General features: G+C 40.1%; 1 protein-coding gene across 10 annotated transcripts in view; it reads right to left on the reverse strand.

Moving 5' to 3' along the window:
• The window catches only part of neo1a (neogenin 1a), a 209,475-nt gene that overhangs the window by 21,962 nt on the left and 164,276 nt on the right, over nt 1–23,237 (reverse strand). For all 10 annotated transcript variants that reach the window (XM_061670361.1, XM_061670360.1, XM_061670365.1 and 7 more), the window contains exons 9-16: nt 19,599–19,753; nt 17,623–17,771; nt 14,158–14,296; nt 13,818–13,867; nt 8,232–8,376; nt 4,897–5,007; nt 4,616–4,810; nt 2,304–2,399 (exon numbers count right to left, since the gene is read on the reverse strand). In XM_061670361.1, coding sequence (XP_061526345.1) covers nt 2,304–2,399; nt 4,616–4,810; nt 4,897–5,007; nt 8,232–8,376; nt 13,818–13,867; nt 14,158–14,296; nt 17,623–17,771; nt 19,599–19,753 — 1,040 coding nt within the window. The remainder of the gene's footprint in view (nt 1–2,303; nt 2,400–4,615; nt 4,811–4,896; nt 5,008–8,231; nt 8,377–13,817; nt 13,868–14,157; nt 14,297–17,622; nt 17,772–19,598; nt 19,754–23,237) is intronic.

A 23,237-nucleotide genomic window follows, 5' to 3' on the forward strand; every position in this document is an offset into this window, starting at 1 on the left:
CCGAGCTACCTGTCATCAGACAGTGACACAAAGTGTGTGTGAAGTCTACTTTCACAGAACTACAACCTCAATTCCAAAGAAGTTGGGACATTGTGTTAAACATAAATAAAAACAGAATACAATGATTTGCAAATCATGTTCAACCTATATTTAATTGAATACACTACAAAGACAAGATATTTAATGTTCAAACTGATCAACTTGATTGTTTTTAGCAAATAATCATTAACTTAAATTTTATGGCTGCAACACGTTCCCAAAAAACTGGAACAGGTGGAAAAAAAGTTGAGGAATGCTCATCAAACACCTGTTTGGAACATCCCACAGGTCAACAGGCTAATTAGGAACCGGTGGGTGCCATGATTAGGTATAAAAGCAGCTTCCCTGAATTGCTCAGTCATTCACAAGCAAAGATGGGGCGAGGTTCACCTCTTTGTGAACATGTGCGTGAGAAAATAGTCGAAGTTTAAGGACAATGTTCCTCAACGTACAATTGCAAGGAATTTAGGGATTTCATCATCTACGGTCCATAATATCAACAAAAGTTTCAGAGAATCTGGAGAATTCACTGCATGTAAGCGGCAACGCCGAAAACCAACATTGAATGCCCGTGACCTTCGATCCTTCAGGCGGCACGGCATCAAAAACCGACATCAACGTGTAAAGGATATCACCACATGGGCTCAGGAACACTTCAGAAAACCAATGTAAGTAAATACAGTTCGGTATGTGCAACTTGAAACTCTACTATGCAAAGCAAAAGCCATTTATCAACAACACCCAGAAACGGCGCCGGCTTCTCTGGGCCTGAGCTCATCTAAGATGGACTGATGCAAAGTAGAAAAGTGTTCTGTGGTCCGACGAGTCCAGATTTCAAATTGATTTGGGAAATTGTGGACGTCGTGACCTCCGGGCCAAAGAGGAAAAGAACCATCCGGACTGTTGTGGATGCAAAGTTCATTAGCCAGCATCTGTGATGTATGGGGCTGTGTTAGTGCCAATGGCATGGGTAACTTACACATCTTTGAAGGCACCATTAATGCTGAAAGGTACTTACAGGTTTTGGAGAAACATATGCTGCCATCCAAGCAACATATTTTTCATGGACGCCCCTGCTTATTTCCGCAAGACAATGCCAAACCACATTCTGCACGTGTTACAACAGCGTGGCTTCGTAGTAAAAGAGTGCGGGTACTAGACTGGCCTGTCTGAAGTCTAGACCTGTATCCCATTGAAAATGTGTGCCGCCTTATGAAGCGTAAAATACGAAAACAGAGACCCCGGACTGTTGAACCGCTGAAGCTGTACATCAAGCAAGAATGGGAAAGAATTCAACCTACAAAGCTTCCCTAGTTTCCAAACGTTTATTGAATGTTGTTAAAAGAAAACGTGATGTAACAGTGGTAAACATGACACTGTCCCAGCTTTTTTGGAACGTGTTGCAGCTATAAAATTATAAGTTAATGATTATTTTCTAACAATAAATTTTATCAGTTTGAACATTAAATATATTGTCTTTGTAGTGTATTCAATTACATATAGGTTGAACATGATTTGCAAATCATTGTATTCTGGTTTTTTTTTTTTCATTGCAATTGGGGTGATACATTAGCAGTGTTTGACACTTGAAGATCATTTGTGGAGTACACTGTACTGGGACTTCTCCTTTGGTCTTTAATTAAAATGTACATATATTATAACTCGCTTCGTTATTGTCATGGCTGAGGGCAGCAAAGTTCTTGAACACAAAGGGACAGCAAACATACAGTAACTACACAATAGACCATTAAGGCAAGTGGAGCACTGTGTGGATACCTGTGATATTTCTGGCTATACACTTACCTCGATATAGACAGCTCTGTCTCTTTTTAGGCAAACACTTGATTAAAGAGAGGTCTTCCTTGGGGGTTTGGCCCTGACTTATTCCGTCTCATTATGAGTTACAGTTACACTCACTGATCACAATATTAGTTACAGCTTTACAATCTACAATAATGCGATCCAATTCAAGTGCTGTAACAAGAATTTGTTTTTAACATATTTTGTTTCGACTGACACTGTGTTAATTGTTGTGCTGCTCGCTCGAAGTGGCATCGAACTGCACGTTAGATTGGTGAACAAGTCAAACCATTAAAATGTTACCTAACGTTGAGTTCAGGTATTTCTTAAGTAGAGTAAGCAGAGTCCGATGATGTCTGGCTTGTGCCAGAAAAAAAACAAAACAAAAAACATTAACACCAAAGCTGTGAATAAAATTGTCATTCAGTCTTGTGGGTGTTTCGAAGGTAGATTTGCATGCCTACCTGACTGTGGCCTTGTGATGGCACTCTCATATACAGGAATCCCCTCACCCACATTGTTGAAGGCCTTGAGTGTGATCACATAGTGGGAGCTGGGGTCTAAACAAGAGAGATGCAGAGATGGAGTGCAGCAATGTAAATTGACACAGCCATCTAATCAAGCTGAAACTCGAGAGATACTCAACTCATAATGGCAATATTAGCTAGAGAGAGCATTTGAATAAAATAATGGGCGGATGGATAAATAATTAATCTTGCCGTGACTGTCATGCAATCTTCAAATGTGCATACAGATAATTTGCCATCTACCATTACCTTTTTAAAGAAAGATACTTTTTCCACACAATTTAGACTACCTATTGACACAAGGACTTTATCTAAATTAATACAAATATTGATCATTCAATCCAAAAATAATGTCAGTTTTCACCACAATATAGGTCCTCAAAGGCCAGCAAAAAATTACATGGTCAAGCAGAACATTTTAATCAAGTTACAAGTACCAAAATGTCCAAAACATCTTTAAATATTTTTTTGTCCCCGGTTGGTGTGATGAGCAATTTGTGGAAGAAGCGCAGTGCTCATGAATCTTCTAAATTGACACGATGAGTAAAATTAGTGGTGCAGTTTAATCAGCTGTGTGTAAGGAAATCTAAAAAATTTGCATCTATTTAATGTATGACCAGCAGATTTGGTGCCTTGTCAAAGATTAGCATGAGCAATTTAATGGATGACAATTACTGCAGGGCAAGCACAGTCGTTCCACAGGTTTTATTAGTTTCTGACTCGTGCTGTCAGCAGAGGTGGGTAGTAACACGCTTTACATTTACTCAAGTAACATTTTGGATAAATTGTACTTAGAGTAGTTTGAATGCATCATACCTTTTTATTTTTACTTGAATATTTATGTTAAGAAGAAGCGGGACTTTTACTCTTTGACAATGATCTACACAGCGCTTGCTACTTTTATTAATCAATTATTGCGTGTGCGATCTATTTTTGGACTTTGACTTCCACTTCCACGTTGGGCGCTGCTTGCACCAATCCAATGTTACCACTAGTGTCATTTGACTCCAGTTCACCAATTAACACATTCACATTAGACACATGACCTGGCGTTCACGGGCCAATCAAAGGGACTCGTATGGGGGAATCAGCCGCACAAAAACAGCTTTGTCATGCAGCATACTTTGGCTATTGTTAACAATTTGGATATTTCAGCCCACTTCTAACTTGAGAAAAAGTTGCCGATGTTTATTGTTTTGGCTGAAACATTCATCTTTTGGGGTACGTTCTGTAATCTCTCACTCGCTCTCCCACACGCACGCATGCATGCATGCACTTTAACAATAAGTCTGGTCAGCAAGCAGCTTCTTCATTGAGTTGTTTCAGTGAATAAAGCAAATTCTGTAAGGCCCAAGGCCTGATTTTCGGCACTTGAACATTTGTGGCAGGTGTGTGTGAACTCCCACTGTATATGAGTTTAATGTGATTGGTGACTCCTGGACACAGCCCCATAAGAAGGAGTGTATCCTTGGTTCAACCAGATTTAAAAAAAAAAAAGTTTTATTTTATTTAACCAGGTAAAAGACCCCTTGAGACAAAACATATCTTTTGCAATGGTGACTTGGCTAAGAAGGCAGCAAATTAAACAAGTCCAAGTCAATCACATACAAGATTATTTCAGTTCAGTTGTGAATTCTTTACATAAAAAAAAAAAAAAACCTGGCATTTGAACAGGGATCTGTAGACTATATCCACTGCAGCCGTGTTCCTGTTTTTGTAATCTCTACCTGGTGATCCTATTGTGCTGTTTAACAAGTGGAGACAAAATAGTATATGACCATTTCTTGGAGCTCAATTTACCTTAATTTGTTATTTTACAAAGATTTTGTTCATCGTTTGTTGTTCTATAAAGATTTTATTTATTGTATTTGAGATTGTTCAGCAATATCTGAAGTTCCACATTTATATTTTATTTTAATTTTATTTGACGGTCATGCTCTGATTTAAGTTACTCAACAGTTACTCAGTACTTTAGTAGTTTTTTCACTGGGTACTTTCTCACGCTTAAGTATTTTAAGGGCCACTTTTTACGTTTACGTGAGTCATATTATTCTAAAGTAACAGTACTCTTGTGTATAATATTTGGCTACTCTACCCACCTCTGGCTGTCAGACACAAACACCCACCAGTGTGACAGATAACAAGTCAACAAAATTGGTACATCTTTGAAAAACAAAACAGACCTTGCAATAAGATTAAATCTTCAAACATTTTATCATTTGTAATTTCTTGTAAATGGCTTTTCTTACCAAGGTTTTCAATAGTGTAGTAGCGCTGCTTGTAATCTACTTTAATGGTCTGAGCGTGAGGGCTGCCAATGCCGTAGCCAATGCTGTAGCCACGTACAACAATGTCCTGGTTCTCTGGTGGCGTCCAGCTCACCACGATGCTGTTGACCAGTGGGCGGACGTGTAGCGAGCTGGGCTGGTCTGGGACACGTGATTCTGGTAAGGGAGGTTCAGAATAAAACTTTTATTGAAGGCAAGTCCTGGATTAGAGGGTATGAAGGAAGTAAAGCAGTGACTTTTACCATCTAGGTCACTCTCAAATGTCTCTGCTGTAGTCCAGTCCGTGGCTGGGCCCGTGCCGTTCACTGTTGTGGCAGACACCCGGAAGGAATACTCTGTCCCACGCTCCAGACCTGGACCAAGAAAAAAAGTATTAATTTTTGGCCTACTTTTTTTTTTTTTTTCGTCTTGTGGGTTTTTGACTTGCGTTTTAGTGGAAATATTTAACGGATGCACAAAACCTCTCTGCAGGAGCCAAAGAGAAAATTTGTAATACTACCTCACCACGGTAGTTTTCACTTCTCAAAAACATCAAGGCAATGTAAACTGATGTTTCCACATGGGTTTAAACTGTTTTGATAGCTACAAATATGCAGCGCTTGAGAAAAATGTCTTAAAAGAAACAGCTTGATGTAAGTTGAGATAAAACTAAAATAATTTTGAAAAGTGTATATTCAGTTTCACACTGGGTGCCAGCGTTGGTATTCATGAGACCCTACTGACAAATGATCTTTTGCTCTAGTCATCCCCCCCTAATAAATATATTGTAAAATTGTCTTATTCGCTCTCAAGATGCTAATCTTGTAGTTAGTACTTACTTCAAGTACCGACTATTCTGGGCCACCCTTGGGGTAGCTTCAAAAGTCTGCCAAACCCTGTGCCCCCAAGGCTACATCTCCCTTTAAATTCATTTGAACCAACAAACATCCCTCTGTTTCATGCCTCCAGAATCTTTGAACAAAGATAGAATCAACTTTTAAGTGAATATTCTCTTTGATGCAGTGCACAGCAGGAGGTCAAGCCACTTGAAAAGTTGCTGAGCCAACATCTAATATTAATCACTGATTGATTTTGGTGATAGCCGCAGGGGATGTAACAGTACCACAAAAAACCCAGAGAGACAAGTTAAGATCAAATCACGGGCTAATGAAACAAACAGACCACTTAAATTACGATAAATGTATTTATTTATTTAATTAAACAATTGGTTACTTGTTTTATTGTATGTAACAAAATAAAAAATGCTAGTAAAAGAAACAATTGTACATCCATCAATTTTCTGTAGCGCTTATCCTCACTAGGGTCGCGGCCATGCTGGAGCCGATCCCAGCTATCTTCGGGCGAGAGGCGGGGGACACCCTGAACCGGTCGCCAGCCAATCGCAGGGCAGTTATAAACAAACAACCATTCGCACTCACATTCCCACCTACGGCCAATTTAGAGTCTTCAATCAACCTACCATGCATGTTTTTGGGATGTGGGAGGAAACCGGAGAAAAGCAACACAGGCACGGGGAGAACATGCAAACTCCATACAGGTGGGGCCGGGATTCAAACCCCGGTACTCAGAACTGTGAGCCAGATGTGCTGCCCTGTCGTCCACCGTGCCGCTACAATTGTACAAATATACTTTTCAAAATTAATTTATTAAATAATTAGACAGATCAAGCGCCAAATTTGTTTTGGTGGCACAGTGGTAATTGTGGAAGACTATTTCAGGGAGCTTGACACTTTTTCAGACATGAATTGCCCAAAGGTAGCCGAAAATGTTTGAGATGTGCCATCAATGTTTGAATGCAGATGTACCTGTCTATCATCAATAGAGTATGAGTGCAGGACCTCACTGTTATCAAGGCAAAGTCGTTTCACAATACAGTGTAACCTTCTAATCTGAACACCCCTGAGATCTTACAGTATGGAATTGAACTTGAAAATTTAGTTCGAGAGTTCTAATTTCTGTCATGTGGGATGTCACGCATCTTGCTCAAGACCTCAGCAGACCTCACTTAGGCTCAATTCAGACAGCATCCAAGGATTAGGTCCAGCAGGTTTTGATGTTTGTTGGGTGTTTTGCAACACTTATTCCAAAAGATGCACCAATGTCAACAAGACTTATTAAGAGAAGAATTACCTGCATATAGTGGGTACGGAAAGTATTCAGACCCCCTTAAAATTTTCACTCTTTGTTATATTGCAGCCATTTGATAAAACAATTTAAGTTTTTTGTTTTTTTTTCATTAATGTACACACGGCACCCCATATTGAAGAAAAAAATTGAATTGTTGATTTTTTTTTTGCAGATTTATTAAAAAAGAAAAACTGAAATATCACAAAGCTATAGGTATTCAGACCCTTTGCTCAGTATTTTTTTTTGGCCACTCTGCCATAAAGCCCCAATTGGTGGAGGGCTGCAGTGATGGTTGACTTTCTAGAACTTTCTCCCATCTCCCGACTGCATCTCTGGAGCTCAGCCACAGTGATCTTTGTGTTCTTCTATACCTCTCTCACCAAGGCTCTTCTCCCCCGATTGCTCAGTTTGGCCGTACGGCCAGCTCTAGGAAGGGTTCTTTCTGGTCATCCCAAACGTCTTCCATTTCAAGATTATGGAGGCCACTGTGCTCTTAGGAAACTTAAGTGCAGCAGAATTTGTTTTTGTAACCTTGCCACAATTCTGTCTCTGAGCTCTTCAGGCAGTTCCTTTGACCTCATGATTCTCATTAGCTCTGACACGCACTGTGAGCTGTAAGGTCTTATATAGACAGCTGTGTGGCTTTCCTAATGAAGTCAAATCAGTATAATCAAACACAGCTGGACTCAACCATCTCAAGAATGATCAGAAGAAATGGACAGCACCAGAGTTAAATATATGAGTGTCACAGCAAAGGGTCTGAATGCTTATGGCTGTGTGAAATTTCAGTTTTCAACAATTCAGTTTTTTTTCTGTCAATATTGGGTGCTGTGTGTACATTGAGGAAAAAATGAACTTAAATGATTTTAGCAAATGGCTGCAATATAAAAAAAGAGGGAAAAATTTAAGGGGGTCTGAATACTTTCCGTACCCACTGTATACCTGTTCTGTTGAAGTAAGTGGACTCACATTCAAATCAGTAACAGTTGTATTTTGTATTTTCTTTTTACACTTGTGACAATTAATAGTGTTCAAAAGTAAGAGGTACATTTTTCACATGACTTACCTTCACATTATGCATTTGTCAATGTAAGTCATGAGCGTTTTACTGTCAATACATTTTACTCATTATAATTCACTTCTTTTTTACACTTTTATGGATGTTGACAATGTAAAATTGTAATTTAAAAATAGTCTGTACAGTTAACAAGGGTTCTATGATGGTGACATTTTGACCTGGGAATGGATTACAGGTATTTTTAAAATATTCCTCGGGGAAACATTTAAATACACAACTAATAAAAGGTCAACAAGCATCCTGGAAAGCATTTTGTTCAACTGCTGAGATTTCAGTGTACACAGGATATCCGGGATCTAAAAGTGATAATACAGCAGGGTTAGCTCATAACTAAATTGACCCTACCAGAACCAGTCAGTCAGTTTTCATTACCATCAATGAGCTTTGATAGCTGGGTCCCCCCGGTGGTCTCCGCTGTCTCACTTCTCCGAGATCCTTTACGGTATCGTATCTTGTATCCTGTGATTTCTCCATTCTGGGAATTTGAGGGTGGGGGCTGCCACCGAAGCATGATGCTCTATGGAGGGGCAAATGAGGGTCAATGCAACCAAAAAAACAGTGTAGAAGTCTATTTCAAACTAACAGACAACAACAATGGAGGAAACCGAAGGTCCTGTATTGCCTTCTCGTATTGGCGTCAGGACAGTGAGACCAGATCATGAAAACGGCTCCAACATAGTGGACCCGTTTTAGTGGCGTGTAATACTCCAGCTAGCATGTGTGTTTTTTTTTTTTTTTTTTTGTCTTGTCTAGATCCTCAAATGTCCTCAAATGTCACAATAATGCAGAAATGCAGACGTGACAAATCTGCTTGACTAATGAGTGACACCAGCGGTCTGTGTCAGCGATTTTCAACTGGTGGGACCCAAACCAAAAGTGGATCGGAGACAGTTGAAAAAACAGTTTCACTTTGGAAGGCATGGGGAACAATGAGTACAATAAGAAGTTTCCGTTTCCCCTGCCTTCAACCTATCTTTATTCATGCATTTTTTTTTTTTTTTAACAGTATACCCACTAAATGTAATGGGATAGGAGAGCCACAGTCGCCGATGCACTTAAAACGTGTTTAACACCGGGAAAACAGTATAACACATAAGCAGACTCACGCAGGAGGTTGCCACAGCTCTCACCCAAACACTCAAATTTTGCTTGCAGACCCACACTGCACGCTGGGATTCATGAATCTGGAACTTTTGTGTGTGTTTAAAGAGATAGGTGGGGGTAGCTCAGCATGAGCAAGCATTTAGTTAATGTTTCCCCACTGTCACACTCATGCACAAAAGGCTGAATGCATGAACAGGTCACACACCCGGCCCCACTGGGGAAAAAGGTACAAATTTAATTGCGTAGTTTCCTTTTACAGTAGATAATCAGCCACCACTCATGCCGGTTTGAATTTGTCCAATATTCTCACTTAAAACAAAGTTGAACTGGCTCTTAAGAAAGTCACAGAGAAGAAAGTGAGAAGAAATTGTGACTGAACAGAGAATATGAAACATGATAATTTTTTTCAGCAATACTGTTAGCAAATTCGATAAGGCATAAGTGCCTAGTAAAATTATACTAAAAATTAAACAGTCTCACAGCAAAGAAACAAAGAAACAGGAGGAATAATTTCAACAACGTTTGGAAATAGAAGGCGCGTTATTTGTTTCAGAGGAATTGGGTTGTTTCCGACTTCCGACCAAAACAAATGTGTAAATTCTCACCCTTTCTATCAAATAACTCCTCTTAACATTTGCGGCAGCACCCGTTGTTTTCTAGTACTCAAATCTCAGCAGACACTCCCTCAACATGGGTGGCCAGTTCCCTCTCAAGCTGTTAGTGTGTGACAAGATTATTGAACCGTTTCTTTTTCCGCTTTTTCTTTTTGCTTTGACAGATCTCTCTCACTTAAATCTGTGAGCAGCACTGACCAGCAAGGGCCTCTATCCTCCAAAATTTACAGTCAGTGCATGCACGTTTTATATCTTCTCCTCTGCTTCGAGGCTCTCGATTTACAGTCATGCGGAATATCTCCTGAAGAAAATTAATCAAGTGTTTGACACAAAAGAGAAAATGATAAAGAATATTTTATGGATAGACGAAACAAAAATGGAGCGTTTTGAGCAATGCACACCAACAGTATGTTTATAGACTGTGCAATGAAGCAAATGAAGACACTGCCAATAGTCAAGCATGGAGGAGAATCCATAATGCTGTGGGCTGCTTTGCTAAATCTGGTACTGGACGTGTTGACTGTATCACAGGTACCATGAAACCAGAAAATTAAAGATTTTAGAGCAAAATGTTTTACCCAGTGTAAGAAAACTTAGTTTGAGGCGAAGATCACGGGTCCTCCGGCAAGACAAAGACCCAAAAAGCACACATCCAAAAGCACAGGAATGGTTGAAAAGGAAGAAATTGACTGTTTTAAAATGACCAGCAATGAGTCCTAATCTTAATCCAATTGAAAATCTTTGAGGGCATCTGAAATCTGTCATTGGAGAAAAGAACCCTGCAAATGTTCAAGAGCTTGAACAAACTGCAAAGCAAGAGTGGGAGAAAATACCACTTGCTTGCTTCCAAGATGGTGCTTATCCGTGTGGACGCCTCGGTTAGGTGCTATAAAGTATTGTCCATGTTTTTGTGTTTTTCGTTCTTCTTTGGAGACATTAACGCGACTCACCTACACAAGGGAAGACTTACTAAACATCAGGGAGTCTACCCCGGACTTTCTTTCACCAACTTTCGCAAATCCGCTCAGTTTCGACTCTAAATCAGTCTGGCATGCATTACAATCGCTAACCAATTCCAAGCGACCAACCCCACAAGCTGAGAACACTAAAAGACGAGCCGACAACTTGAACACCTTCTACTGCAGATTTGAAAAGGACACTCTCGTCACTTTAAACTGCATACATTTCTTCAAGTCTCTGCGCCCTTTGCACAATGGTCAATGCACCGGACTATTGTTCTATTAGTCATTTCAAACTGCTCTAATTGCTCGAGGACTCTGCATCTTTTTGCACAACTGTTGTCGTACTAGAGCGGCTCCAACTACCGGAGACAAATTCCCTGTGTGTTTTTGACAAACTTGGCAAATAAAGAGGATTCTGATTACGATTTTGAGAAGTGCAAAAAGCTGGGTAGATAGATGGATACAAGAAACATTTGGAGGCTGTCATCGCTGCCAGAGGGTGTGCAGGGATCTCGTTTGATGTGCGTTCCGTGTCCTAGATGCACAAAAATGATCAGGGACGAAAAAAGCACGGTGAATCTGCATCCACTGAGGCCTACATACATATGTGTGCAAGCGTTTAAATTAAGCGGTCTCGCATCACAGTTTGCAGGTCAAAATTCACATTTTGCACATCAAAAAACACATTGACAAGCAAAACCGCAACTCAAGTTTACCGCGGAGACGATCGCTAAGATGGAAGTAGGCAGTAGGTTTAATGTGACAACGCGATTACATCACCAATGCCTGAACGCGGAAGTGAAGCGTTCCTTTGATGAGCGGGAAGACAGCGGTCGTAAGATGCGACGCCAAATTGAGAAGAGAGAGAGAGAGAGAAAAAACAAATGACGAAAGTGTGGTAGCATTTTATAGTGAAATGCAAGGTGAGCACCCGTTTGTTGTATCGAGGACCTTTCTCTACGCACCGTATAACGCCGCATCGCGGGACCCGAGACACGAAGGTGACGTTAACATAGCGCAATCAGTGACCTTAACGTTAATCTACTTTACTAACATATCGTTAGAGCTGCGGAGAGTGTCTTTTAATTGTTTATTTTTTTATTTTTTTTTTACCGTGACAAGGACAGTATAATGCAACCGTAACGGTACATATGGTGTGCTTTTTGCTCAGCGTAGTCACTGTGTGACATATGGCCAATCTGATGATCTGTAAGTGGCAAAACCTTTGAGTCAAGTAGGTGAAAAACGTGGCAAATGTGGCCAAAGAGGAATAAGAGTAAACTAGATCATCATCATACACCCAAACAGAGGAGGGTTTTGGTGAAGGGAGATGAATGGAATAATTTTTCTCTTTCTCTTTTATTTACTTGCTCTTATTGTGAAATACAGCCCTACTTTTATTTAGTCAATGAGAGAACTTTACACAGTTGTGCTCATATGTTTGATTACCGAGGGAGAATTTGTAAGCTGTGTACAATTCTTTATAATGCTGTAATATCATTATATCAGTAGCATAAAACAACATCAGCGATGCTATCGTTTATCTTGAAAGTTTTGGGGAAAATATATTGTTCTAAAAGATTTGCTAAACACATACAATATAATAAGATATTGAGAGACCAAGAGCAATGAATAACAAAACTATTGTACATACAGTGTAAAGGATTAAAGAGTGACAACTGGAATAAAACTCTGCAATATAGAAGGACCGTGAAGCAAGAATTGCAATATAGTGTAGAATTACTGTATTTGTATTCTGTGATGACATGTTGCAGGGACTCCTTGTTCCAGGGATGAGATTCATTGTTTCCATGACATGTGCATCCCGGGTCTCACATCGTCTCAAGTGATCTATGAGTGTGCAACCAAATATGAAGGACGGCTGCCAGTCTGCACATGCTGTGGTTCTGTATTTTTTTTTTCTTTGAAATTACAATATCTATGTTGAAAAAATATATATATCTTTGTTATAAACTACATTGGACGTCCAGTTAGAAGATCTTGATGATAAGAGTTAGGTACATTTCCATTTTTTTCTGAAGCTTTTATACAGGTTATGCAAAAAATGAAGGGGTGCCAATAATGGTGAGCACAACTGTACATGTTATGTCTTAGTGAGGAATATTTTTGGAAAACTGTATCCCTTACTGGGTGTAAGTGTACAATAAACAGGCCTACAGCCCTCTGTTGGAAGATGTAGAGTAAGGGCTGAAAAGAGAGGCCGTCGAGGGCAGCTTCCTGTTTTCATCAGGAGCCTGTTGAACCCTGCAGCCATCTTAGCAGCCTATTGAATCAGCAGTGGCACACAAGAGCTACAGTGTGTTCAACTGCAAAAAAAATCTGATTTAACAATTACAGTTAAAAGACTGACACACAAAGGCGTTCTCTAAGTCTTGGAAGTTGTTTAACTAAATATAGCTAGAGAACAAACGATAGACTAGACGAAATATCATGCCAAGTAAAAGATGGAGAACGCATTCGAGCCAGCGCCGCCGCTCGGCATGACAACCAAAGTGGGATTCGCGGCTTGTGCATTGATGAAGAAGGCAGGTAGCTAGCGGCGAGAACTAATGTGAATTGCAGGACACGCAGAACATCAATTCTTCAAATGTACGCCGCGGTAAAAAATATGCATGCTGCAATTCGGCGCCAAGCGGCATCGGGTCTTGTCTTCTCCGATGTAGCAAATTGAAGCATTTTACGAAGCGAGGGAAAAAAACTCAATCACTAACACCTTTCACACACGGCAGTTTGAGCGTGCTCACTTTAAATTTTATCAGATAGAGCTTTTGAGTTTTGACGCAGGCAATTTTGATTCGCCAGCGTGGCGAACGTGGGCAATATTCGCTTCGTCACATCCCGTTTCTGTTAGCAAACTGGCGAACTGGCAGCGCTAACCCTGGTTAAACAGTGACACCACTAGAAGCATCATCAAAAAGGAGTCCAAATAAAAGTGTCCTATAATAGCCTTTCATTACACTTCTCCTCTATTGCTTGTCCACAATATTGTGGACAAGCAATAGAGGAATACTGAGGGAAAAAAAAAAACTTCTGACAGCCAAGCCAGCTACTGATGAGACGATCGATCAGGGTTCACACACCCTCTTAGCCAGCTGGGGCTGCGGGCTGTGTCATGCATCTAATCAAACATGCATGCACACACATACAGCACTGGTTCTATGAGTGTTGGCGGAGAATCTATTTTGCACAAAACGTGCATCTTATGCTCAGGGGGAGGGAAAAAAACTAACTTAAAAACATTTTAAACTGTGGCTTACCTTTGAGTTCTGGACCTCCAGAGTGAAATTTTGAGGAGGAGCACTTGGCACTGTGAGGAAAAAGATAACTATGTAAACATCAAAGAAAAGTGACACAAAATACAGTAAATACAAGGGCTGCAACACAGTGGCTGCCTTTATGAAGATAATAATTCTTAGTTTTGCTTTCCTATGTCAGTGAAGTCGGAATTAACCAGTACGCTTATGATTGTGGTTGTACTTTGTTTTGATGTAGAGCAGCACTGCATCAAAATGATAGCTGTCTCTAACATGTTGCTTGTTTTATTAAATGCGGTAACTACTATAAATGAGCTCCCAGTACAAATTTGTGTCCACTGACCGTCAGACAGCGTGCGGACCATAATGTCATCAGTGGAGACACCTGGACCGTGCTTATTGTTGGCCACCACACGGAAACTGTACTGCGTGTTCTTCTTCAGCCCTGTCATGGTGTATGACAGACCATCTACGTCAACGTCCTAGATGATAGACAGAAGTATGTGAGTAGTCTCTTTAAAAGTGTGTGTTGCAAGGGCGAGAGACATACATTTATATTTGCATTGTATTGAGAAGAAAATAAATAAAAAATCAATATACATTGAATGAGCATTCCTGATTAACGAGCATAGGTGTAATCATTTTATTTGCACTATATCATTGCTTTCTTTATCATTTTTTTTTTAAGGCCTAGACTACTTTTTATCTTATTGTAACCTTCATATTGTCACGGCTGCAACACTGAGGTTTCCCGATATCGGGAGGAATAAAGCATTATCTTATCTGTCTTACCTAAACTCAGACTATAAAACTGTAGCATGAATTGTTCCTCTCAATTTATGCTTCACAAACTAGGCCAATCAGCTTGTCTCAAATCACTCAAAGCCAATTTGCATTCAGTTCTTAGTTTGTCAAACCTAACAATGCTTCCATCGAAATCTCATTCTAACTTCTTAATTTGGGTCACATTATTGTCTTTAGCAACTTTATACTTGAAGATGCATTATAGAATACAGTATATCGCAATTTTCTTTTGCAGATACAGTGTTCGAGGTTATTTGTTTGCCGCCTTCTCTGCTTCTTAGTTTCTACCAGCTCATCTCAAGTTCTCTCCTCCAGGGAGCAGAGGCATCATTACTCAATGCGCTGGATGACGTTTCATCCATTACCATATTAAAGGCTTTTTAATGCCTCACTGGCTTGCGTGTGGCAACTGCTGGGCCTGACTAAATATCTAACCCTTTGAATTGTGCTCCACTGACACAGAGTTACCTGCAGAAAACAGAAAAAAAAGATGCCAGCTTTTACTGTACTGGGCTTTTGACAATACAACAATAACCCTGGGCTTTAATAATAATAATATTTATAAGATGATTACTAAATGGTGTCTGATCATTTCCTAAAATATAGATTAACTTGTGCATGTGTTTTGTTGCACAGTTTTCAATAAACCTCCCGGTCACTCTTTTATATGGTTGTAATTTGATTTCAACACCTTCAAAATGTTTCTTAAAAACCACCATTAAAAGTCAGTGCTTCAAGAGGGGCCTCATCTTTCGATGGTCCCGACATATGAGGTTACCTAACAGCACTAGGGGTATAACGGTATTTGTATTCGTCTCGAAACGTTATGGCACGGACATCACGGTTTGGTGAGTGCAGTCATATGACAAATATGCCTCATTGCAGTATCTTCACTCCAAACCAGGTGGCAGTAATGCACCTTAAACTGTTTGCCAACCGCCATTATACAAACCAAGAAAATTAGCCGTCACAGCGAGTTCACCAATCAGACAGCAGCTAGAGGACCCACCAGCTTCTTTCAACTCAGCTGTGTGGGAAAGTACAACAGCGAAGACGTGGAAGTGGTTGATTTTAAGAGGACCGTGTGCTGGCCTTGTTCGACAGCTTTGCGGTATATCCATGGACGCACATCGAACATTATACTGCATATTAGAAGACATCATCCAAATATGCCGGTCACCGAGCCAAGAAAAAATAAAATGTGAGTCCAACAACTTGTCCTTCATCATTGTTTTAAAGATCTAGATCTGAAATCAGAGCGCGCCAAAGACATTACCGTAGCTATTTACCTTTCAACAGCTGCACGCTTATATGAAATATAAAAGGACTCAGCATTCAAGTGCTTGATCCTCGTTAAAATGTCCTATCCTGGGTGCACTTAAAGCTCTCAGTGGTATCTGCCCTGTGCAGGGGCACAGGAGTACATTTCAGTCAAGTCTAAACCTCTTGCAGGTGAAAAGCTAATAGGTCTGTTTATCCAAATCAAGCCATGTTGGCAAGTTACATTTATGTATTTATTTAACCTTGTTTTTAGACTTCACACCGATCTGATCGGCTTGATCGGTATCGGCCGATAATTAGCATTTTATGCAGATCGACTGATCTGCTTTATTGTCATAATTCGCGGATCTGATCAATGACGTCATTGATCGGCTCCGCAAAAGACATTTACTCTGCGCCGCCGCCGTGTATGGTTGAATCCAAACGCTACTTCATTTTTAGCCTTGTCACATGCCTTGTGACGTATTACTGTAAATACCTGCCAGCCAATAAACGCTAACGACCGAACGGACGCTAACACAAACAACAGCAACACCCGTCCATATAGCCGGGACAGTGAGAAAGTTAAGAGTTGGCATGTCATTAACAGTATTTGTTAATGTAAGGTAATTTAATTAGAATAAAGTAATTTAATTACAGTAAGTTTGCACCCACTATTTCTGTCTCAAGTAACCTTATGAGAGTGGCCAATCCTTGAATACCCCCTAGAGGTCACTGATGTTTTACCTTTTGTCTAAAATGGTAGAGACTACTTTTGAAGATACTCAGTATTCAGTAAACAAGTATATAGAGTAAATGAATAAGTCATTTAAATAGACATATTGCTCCATCTTTTGATCGGATCGGTGATCGTTTTTTTTTTAAACTCACTGATCGGCCTCAGAAATCCTGATCGTGTAAAACCTAATTGTTATTTTGCCTGGCTGTATCTGCCCCCTCAATCAGGACAGGGTTTTCTCAACATCAGGTGCCTGTAGTAGTGACTATTGTATGTCAATGTAGACAAACACATTTTATTTTTTTAGAAAAACTTGAAAAGCTTGAATCACCTCATTTATTCCAATATCATCACTTAAAAAGTTAAGTGAGGATGTTCTACATGATCGCTGCAGCTGTTTTTAGCCTGTTATGAACCTATTATTCAGCATATGTTATGATGTAATGAAATGTTTTATGTAAATATATACCTATATCACATTGTACAGTTTGTTATATAAGTAATATATGTTAATAAATACATATAAGTAGGCTTACTTTTATGTGGTGCACAAAGACTATGTTCTATTACTACAACTTAAACTATACTGTCTGCAAAAATGAAAAGAAACCTAGAATTATGCCTTTGGGATTTTTTGTTGTTTTTTTCCGGTTACAGCGAACTCGTACCCAACTGTGACCCCAAAACTGAGGTACGTACAGAACCGTGACATAAGAATATGTCAAGACATGCTCAGTTACCGACGTACTTACTTGGTTTTTCATTTAACTGTTTAATATTTATGGCCAGGAAGTGCTTTTCATACATTGTTTTTCATAATTATGACTGTACTACTACTATAGCGTGGGGAAATCATACAACGTGTTCCTACAAACAAATTCGGGTTAGGTCGTCGCCAGAGGAACAAAACTGCTTTGTAAACTAAGGACCCCGATGTATTGTGTCTTCAAACGAAATCAATTGTCATCTCTGTCAGGAAAGCTCATCCCAGTTTCTGTAACTAACCTGTTCATTGCCAAAGCTTTTATCAGTGTAGTACAACTTGTAGCTGAGGACCTCTCCATTGCCCGTGAGGGGCTTGTCCCAACTCAGAGTGACAGAGGTCGGTGTATTCGATGTCGCCTGCAGATTCGGGGCCGGGCCGGGCACTTGAACTGAGAAGAATATGACAGATGAGAACAGGGTTTTAAAGACTTGATCTTCCGATGTATGAGATGGTGTAAATTTTCAGAAAAGACAAATTGCCCACTCCAAGAGTTACGTGACCCTGTCTGTAAATATTAAAAGAGCAAATGTTTAGCTAAAGTTGAGATTCCCACAATAACCTACTGCAGTTTTCAGAGTACAGTACTTCAGCTTTCACTGCAGGGCAAATTAACATAACCACCATCCATCCATTTTCTAGAGCATTAATCCTGTTCAGGGTCACAGGAAAAGAGGGAGTTCATCCCAGCTGGCCTAGGGTAATAGGCAAGGCACACTCTCAACTGATCCTCAGTCAAACACAGGGCATTAAACTCCCATGTGTGAATATAGAAAATTATATTCTGTACTGTTTGTGGTCTAATTTTGAGACGGCAACAGTGACAACATAGGAAATATTGCAAACATTATCTTATCTGTAGGCTCCATTTGTGCTTAGTAGTACTTTGGATTGGAAATACAGTATGACTAGGCTTTGAAGCTCTACACGCCAACGCACGTCTCCATACTCTATATCGTGAGCTCTGTTGCAGATATTCCTGACAAGTAAGAAAGGCTGCCATTTATCAGTGTGCATATAGTCTGAAAGCGCCTACCTGTCATGATAAGCTAGTCTCTGAAGAGCTACAGTATGCTGTACGCACCCAGATCAAACGTTTAAGCTCTATTTGGAACGTATGAGTCCACATGAGACAGAACTATAGTGTCCAGGTAAATCTGGTAAACCTGGACACTATCCCCCCCCATTGCTTCCTATACCCCATTGGACAGTGAGTCCCCTACTGGCACTAAAAGTGTGCTGATTCATCTGTTTGCCCTCTAAACAAGGACACAGGTAGAAGGACAGTGACTCCCTGAGAAAGTGACAGCGAGTGAAATGTTACCAGAAGCTAAGAGAAGACATCAGAAGAGGCAGTGTGGAAGGAAATTCCATTCATAGCTCTTTTATACATCTTATCCAAGATGGCGCCTACCAGTGTGGTCGCCTCGGTAACGCGCTCTCTAGTATTGTCTTTGTTTCTACAATTGTTTTTTGTCAATGTCTTGATGTCCCCAAAGTGTTCTGTAAATTGACTGTCTGTTGTACTAGAGCGGCTCCAACTACCGGAGACAAATTCCTTATGTGTTTTGGACATACTTGGCAAATAAAGATGATTCTGATTCTGATTCTGATGAGTGTGCACACTTGTGTAAGGGGCTGACACCTTTGCACACAAAGAGAGGAGAAAGCACCTTTAAATCCTGTCTTTCCTCTACGATTCATAAATCTCCTCCAGTCAAAGCATTTTAATGAGGGTCTCGAAAGCAGATTTTTTTTTTTGGAGGGGGGAGGGGGGTCGTACTTGTGAACACAACATTTTACTTGCATATGTAAGTTTGGTTTAAAGCAAACAACACAAACACAAAAAGACTTAAAAATACTTCGGGGTGAACAAGGCGAAGCTCACAAGGCGAGAATTTGGCAAATCTCTGGCGCGTTGTTGGGTGGTCGAGCTTAAAAAGACTTCGCTATGTGCAAGTGTGTTCAGCGGTGGGAACCTGTTTGAAGTGAGTGTTTGTGTACGGCAGTGAGTATTTGCACGGGTGAGGGTTTATTTGCGCATTTGTGTGCTTCTTTTGAGTGTATCCTGTTTTCCTCAGTGAGCTAGTGCAAGCAGGTTTCCAACAAACTAGCTGCAGTTTGTCTTTTCGTTTACGCATCCTGTTTACTGAGCACACAGACAACCACACGCCTGTGTGGTGGTGTGCACATGTAGGTGGGTGTGTGTTTGCTTCACCTTCAGCCTGGGTGGCCACCTTTACTCCGGCAGAGCTTTCTCCTTGGCCGTTGACGTTGTGGGCCACAACGCGAAAGCGATATTTGGTGTCTGGCATCAGGTTCTGGATTGTGACCTGCAACTCCCCTGGTCGGCTTGTATTTACGACTCGCTCCCTGATGTGGACACAAACAAACACACGCGCGCACACACACACACACACACGCATTAGCCTAACGTTGCATTTGTAAATGTGATGGTTTCTATTTGCAATAATATATATATTTTTTCTCATCATAAGTACGAGTAACCTCACATTCACACAAGGATCAGTGGGAGCATCAAAATGACCGCAAGTCAAGCATTCACTCAGTGCGACCAGGGGGCCAACAGACCATGCACTTCTTAACCAGATGTATGACAAAAATGCCATTTTAAATATGGTCAAAATATTCTATAATCTGTTTTTTATTGAAGCAATGGACATCACATAATCTTAATATATTTCTTGCACAAATGCATGTATAAAAGATCCACTCTTCAATAACAAAGGGTTTGAAGCAAACAACAAAATAACCAGTGATTTTTTTTTCCAGTGCAAATGGCTCTCACAAAAAAAAAAAAAAAAACTTTCCAAGATGGCACAAAACTGCTTAACAGCAAACCAACATGAAGTGCAAGAACTCATTTTGTGATTTTTTTTTTTTTTTTTACCACAAAAATCAACTCAAAATTTAAATATTATATTGTGATTGTCCTCTATGTCAGTGATCCACAAATTATTAGTCCTACTCCCTTTGCAGTATAGGCCAGTTCACCCTGCGTTGTTGAAGGAGCCCTGGTGAATCTCCCCTATCCTGCCGTCTCCCCCGTCCAAGCCACAGCACGTTTGCAACATTAACGGCGTTAAATATGTCCACGTGTTTGGAGGACACAAATGTTAGTCACTCCTCATGCGCTTTAAAGACACTGTAAATGACACTCTTGTGAAGAAAAATAAAATGCTGCTTGTGTACTTTTGATTTTGAGAGCAGCTTGCATTGTGCCATTCAAAAGTGATTTTTCTTTAAGCGTAATCGACCTCCCTAATAAATATTCACAATCATTACTCGTCGCATTAGCTACCGCTAAGAAAACAATTCTATTAAACTGGAAAAACAAACAAGCTATGAACATCAATCACTGGCTAAATCTCATCATAGACTATATTACTGTCGGAAAAATATCAGCAGAACGAAAACATCTATTACATATATACGTAGATAGCTGGTCAAACTTCCTCAACATGCTAAATCTAGACTCTTCATTCCTTTGCCTGGATTTTGTGCCATCTGATAATAACAAGACGATTTTGTAAGTGTAAAAACAAACTTTTGACTTCTGTATTCTTTGTTGTCGAGGTTGTTGTTGTTTTATTATTATTCTACTTGTCATTCTCTTTTATGTACTTTTTTTTTTTTTTAATTCTCATTTTTATCCTTTTATTGTTATTTATTTATTTTCTTACTTACTTCTTAGTTTGTCACATTTTAGACCGATTTGCATGGTGAAAGGACACATGCACGGAGTGGGGATCTTCTCTTCTTGTCCCTGTGTTTGTGGTTCCGGCGTCTGTGGGGGAGGGGGGGGGGGGGGGACCATCAGGGTGACCTCCCGGGGAGTATTGGTGGTGTGATGGTGACTCGCCTATGTCCTCTCGTGTCCTGTCCTTCCCTCACAGGGTGTAGCACTACTGCCCCATACAACACTCATTGCTAATGTTTCATTGTTCTCGATATATGATTGACTTTTCTCATCTTGTTTACAATTAGTGCTTTGTCTTCTTTTCTCATTCCCCTCTAGAAACGTTGTTCTATTCGACTGATCGACTCAGATTCTCAATAAATATCCAATATATTACTAAGAAACGACAGTGGCAGCTTAAAAACTCCACTGTGACAAAGTAAAACTGTTCCGGCATAAAAGGGAAACAGATCCTCCATTCTGCTTGACCTAACAGCCAAACAGAACAAAAAAATAAAAAATAAAATAAATGTAAAAAAATTTAAAAAATGATTAAGGACATTAATCATTACCTTTCAAGCGTCTTTATGTTATCCGTACTTCATTGAATGTGTGTCTTAATTAACTGTTGGTTAATATTTACAGTATGTTGCACTTTATTCACATGAAACCCTGACTGTGAGTTGTGTGCAATATAGTATCCTCTCATTCTGTTCCATTGTATGCTAAGCTGAGCTAAGCATTACCTGGCGTCCTACCAAATACAGACCCTTTCCAAAAAATTATAATATCATGGAAAAGTTTATTCATTTCTATAATCCCATTCAAAAAGTTAAACTTTCATAGATTATACATTCAGGTCCCACAATGTAAACACTTTCAAGTATTTCTTTGTTTATTTTTACATAATTTGGGCTTCCAGCACATAAAACCCACAAAATCAGGAATTCAAAAAATCCAAGCATATCGATTGAAAGTCTCGTGGAAGGACAAAATGTGGCAGGAGAAGCTGCACCAGCAAAAGACATGACCGTGGGCTTCAGCGGATTATCATATACAGAAGATTTTTTTTTTTAAATCTAGCAGCGATCCAGAAAGAATGGAATGAGGCGGGAGTCACAGCTTCAAAAGCCACCACATTCAAAACGCATCCGGGAGATGGCCTACAACTGTCGGGTTCCTCGGGTCAAGCCACTTCTGAGCCTGAGCCAACATAAGAAGCGCCTCAACTGGGCCAAGGAGAAGAAGGACTGGACTGTTGGCCAGTGGTCCAAGGTCCTCTTTTCCGATGAAAATAAAGTGTCCCTTTCATTCGGGAATCAAGGTCCAAGGGTTTGGAGGAAGATGGGTAAAGAACAGCACAAGTTGCTTGAGGTCCAGTGCGAAATATCCACAGTCAGTCATGATTTGGGGTGCAATGTCCAGTGCAGGTGTTGGTAAACTCTGCTTTCTTAAATCCAAGGTCACCGCAACAGTCTACCAGAATGTTTTGGAGGACTTCATGATTCCTTCTGCTGAGGATCTGTATGGAGATGCAGATTTCATCTTGCAGCAGGACCTGGCCCCTGCCCATACCGCCAGAAGCACCAAAACCTGGTTTGATGCCCATGCTTGACTGGCCAGCCAACTCGCCGGATCTAACCCCCATTGAGAATCTATGGGGTATTATCAAGAGGAAAATGAGGGGCACCAGACCCAAAAACAAAGAAGAACTGACAGCGAGCATCAAGGAAATCTTGGCTTCCATAACTCCCAGGCAATGACACAGGCTGATTGCCTCAATGCCACGGCGCATCGAGGCAGTGATTAAAGCAAAGGGATTCCTAACCAAGTATTGAAGATTAACATATCTTTTTGAAAGCACCATATTTCGATTGATTTAATTTGACCCGAATTTATTTTTCTTTTTTTTTTTTTCTACAAAAAGAAGTAAATGGTGATTTCTTCACAGTATCGTAATTTTTTGAATTCCTGATTTTGTGGGTTTTATGAGCTGGAAGCCCAAATTATGTAAAAATAAACAAATAAATACTGGAAATCGTTTAAATTGTGGGCCCTGAATCTATTATCTATGAAAGTTAAATTTTTTAAATGGAATTCAAAAATTCTGTGTGCTCTTCCTGGTAATTACTCAACAAAGCCTCCTTCTCCCACGTA

This window comes from Phycodurus eques, chromosome 2, assembly GCF_024500275.1.
Source record: "Phycodurus eques isolate BA_2022a chromosome 2, UOR_Pequ_1.1, whole genome shotgun sequence".
Taxonomy (NCBI): Eukaryota; Metazoa; Chordata; class Actinopteri; order Syngnathiformes; family Syngnathidae; genus Phycodurus; species Phycodurus eques.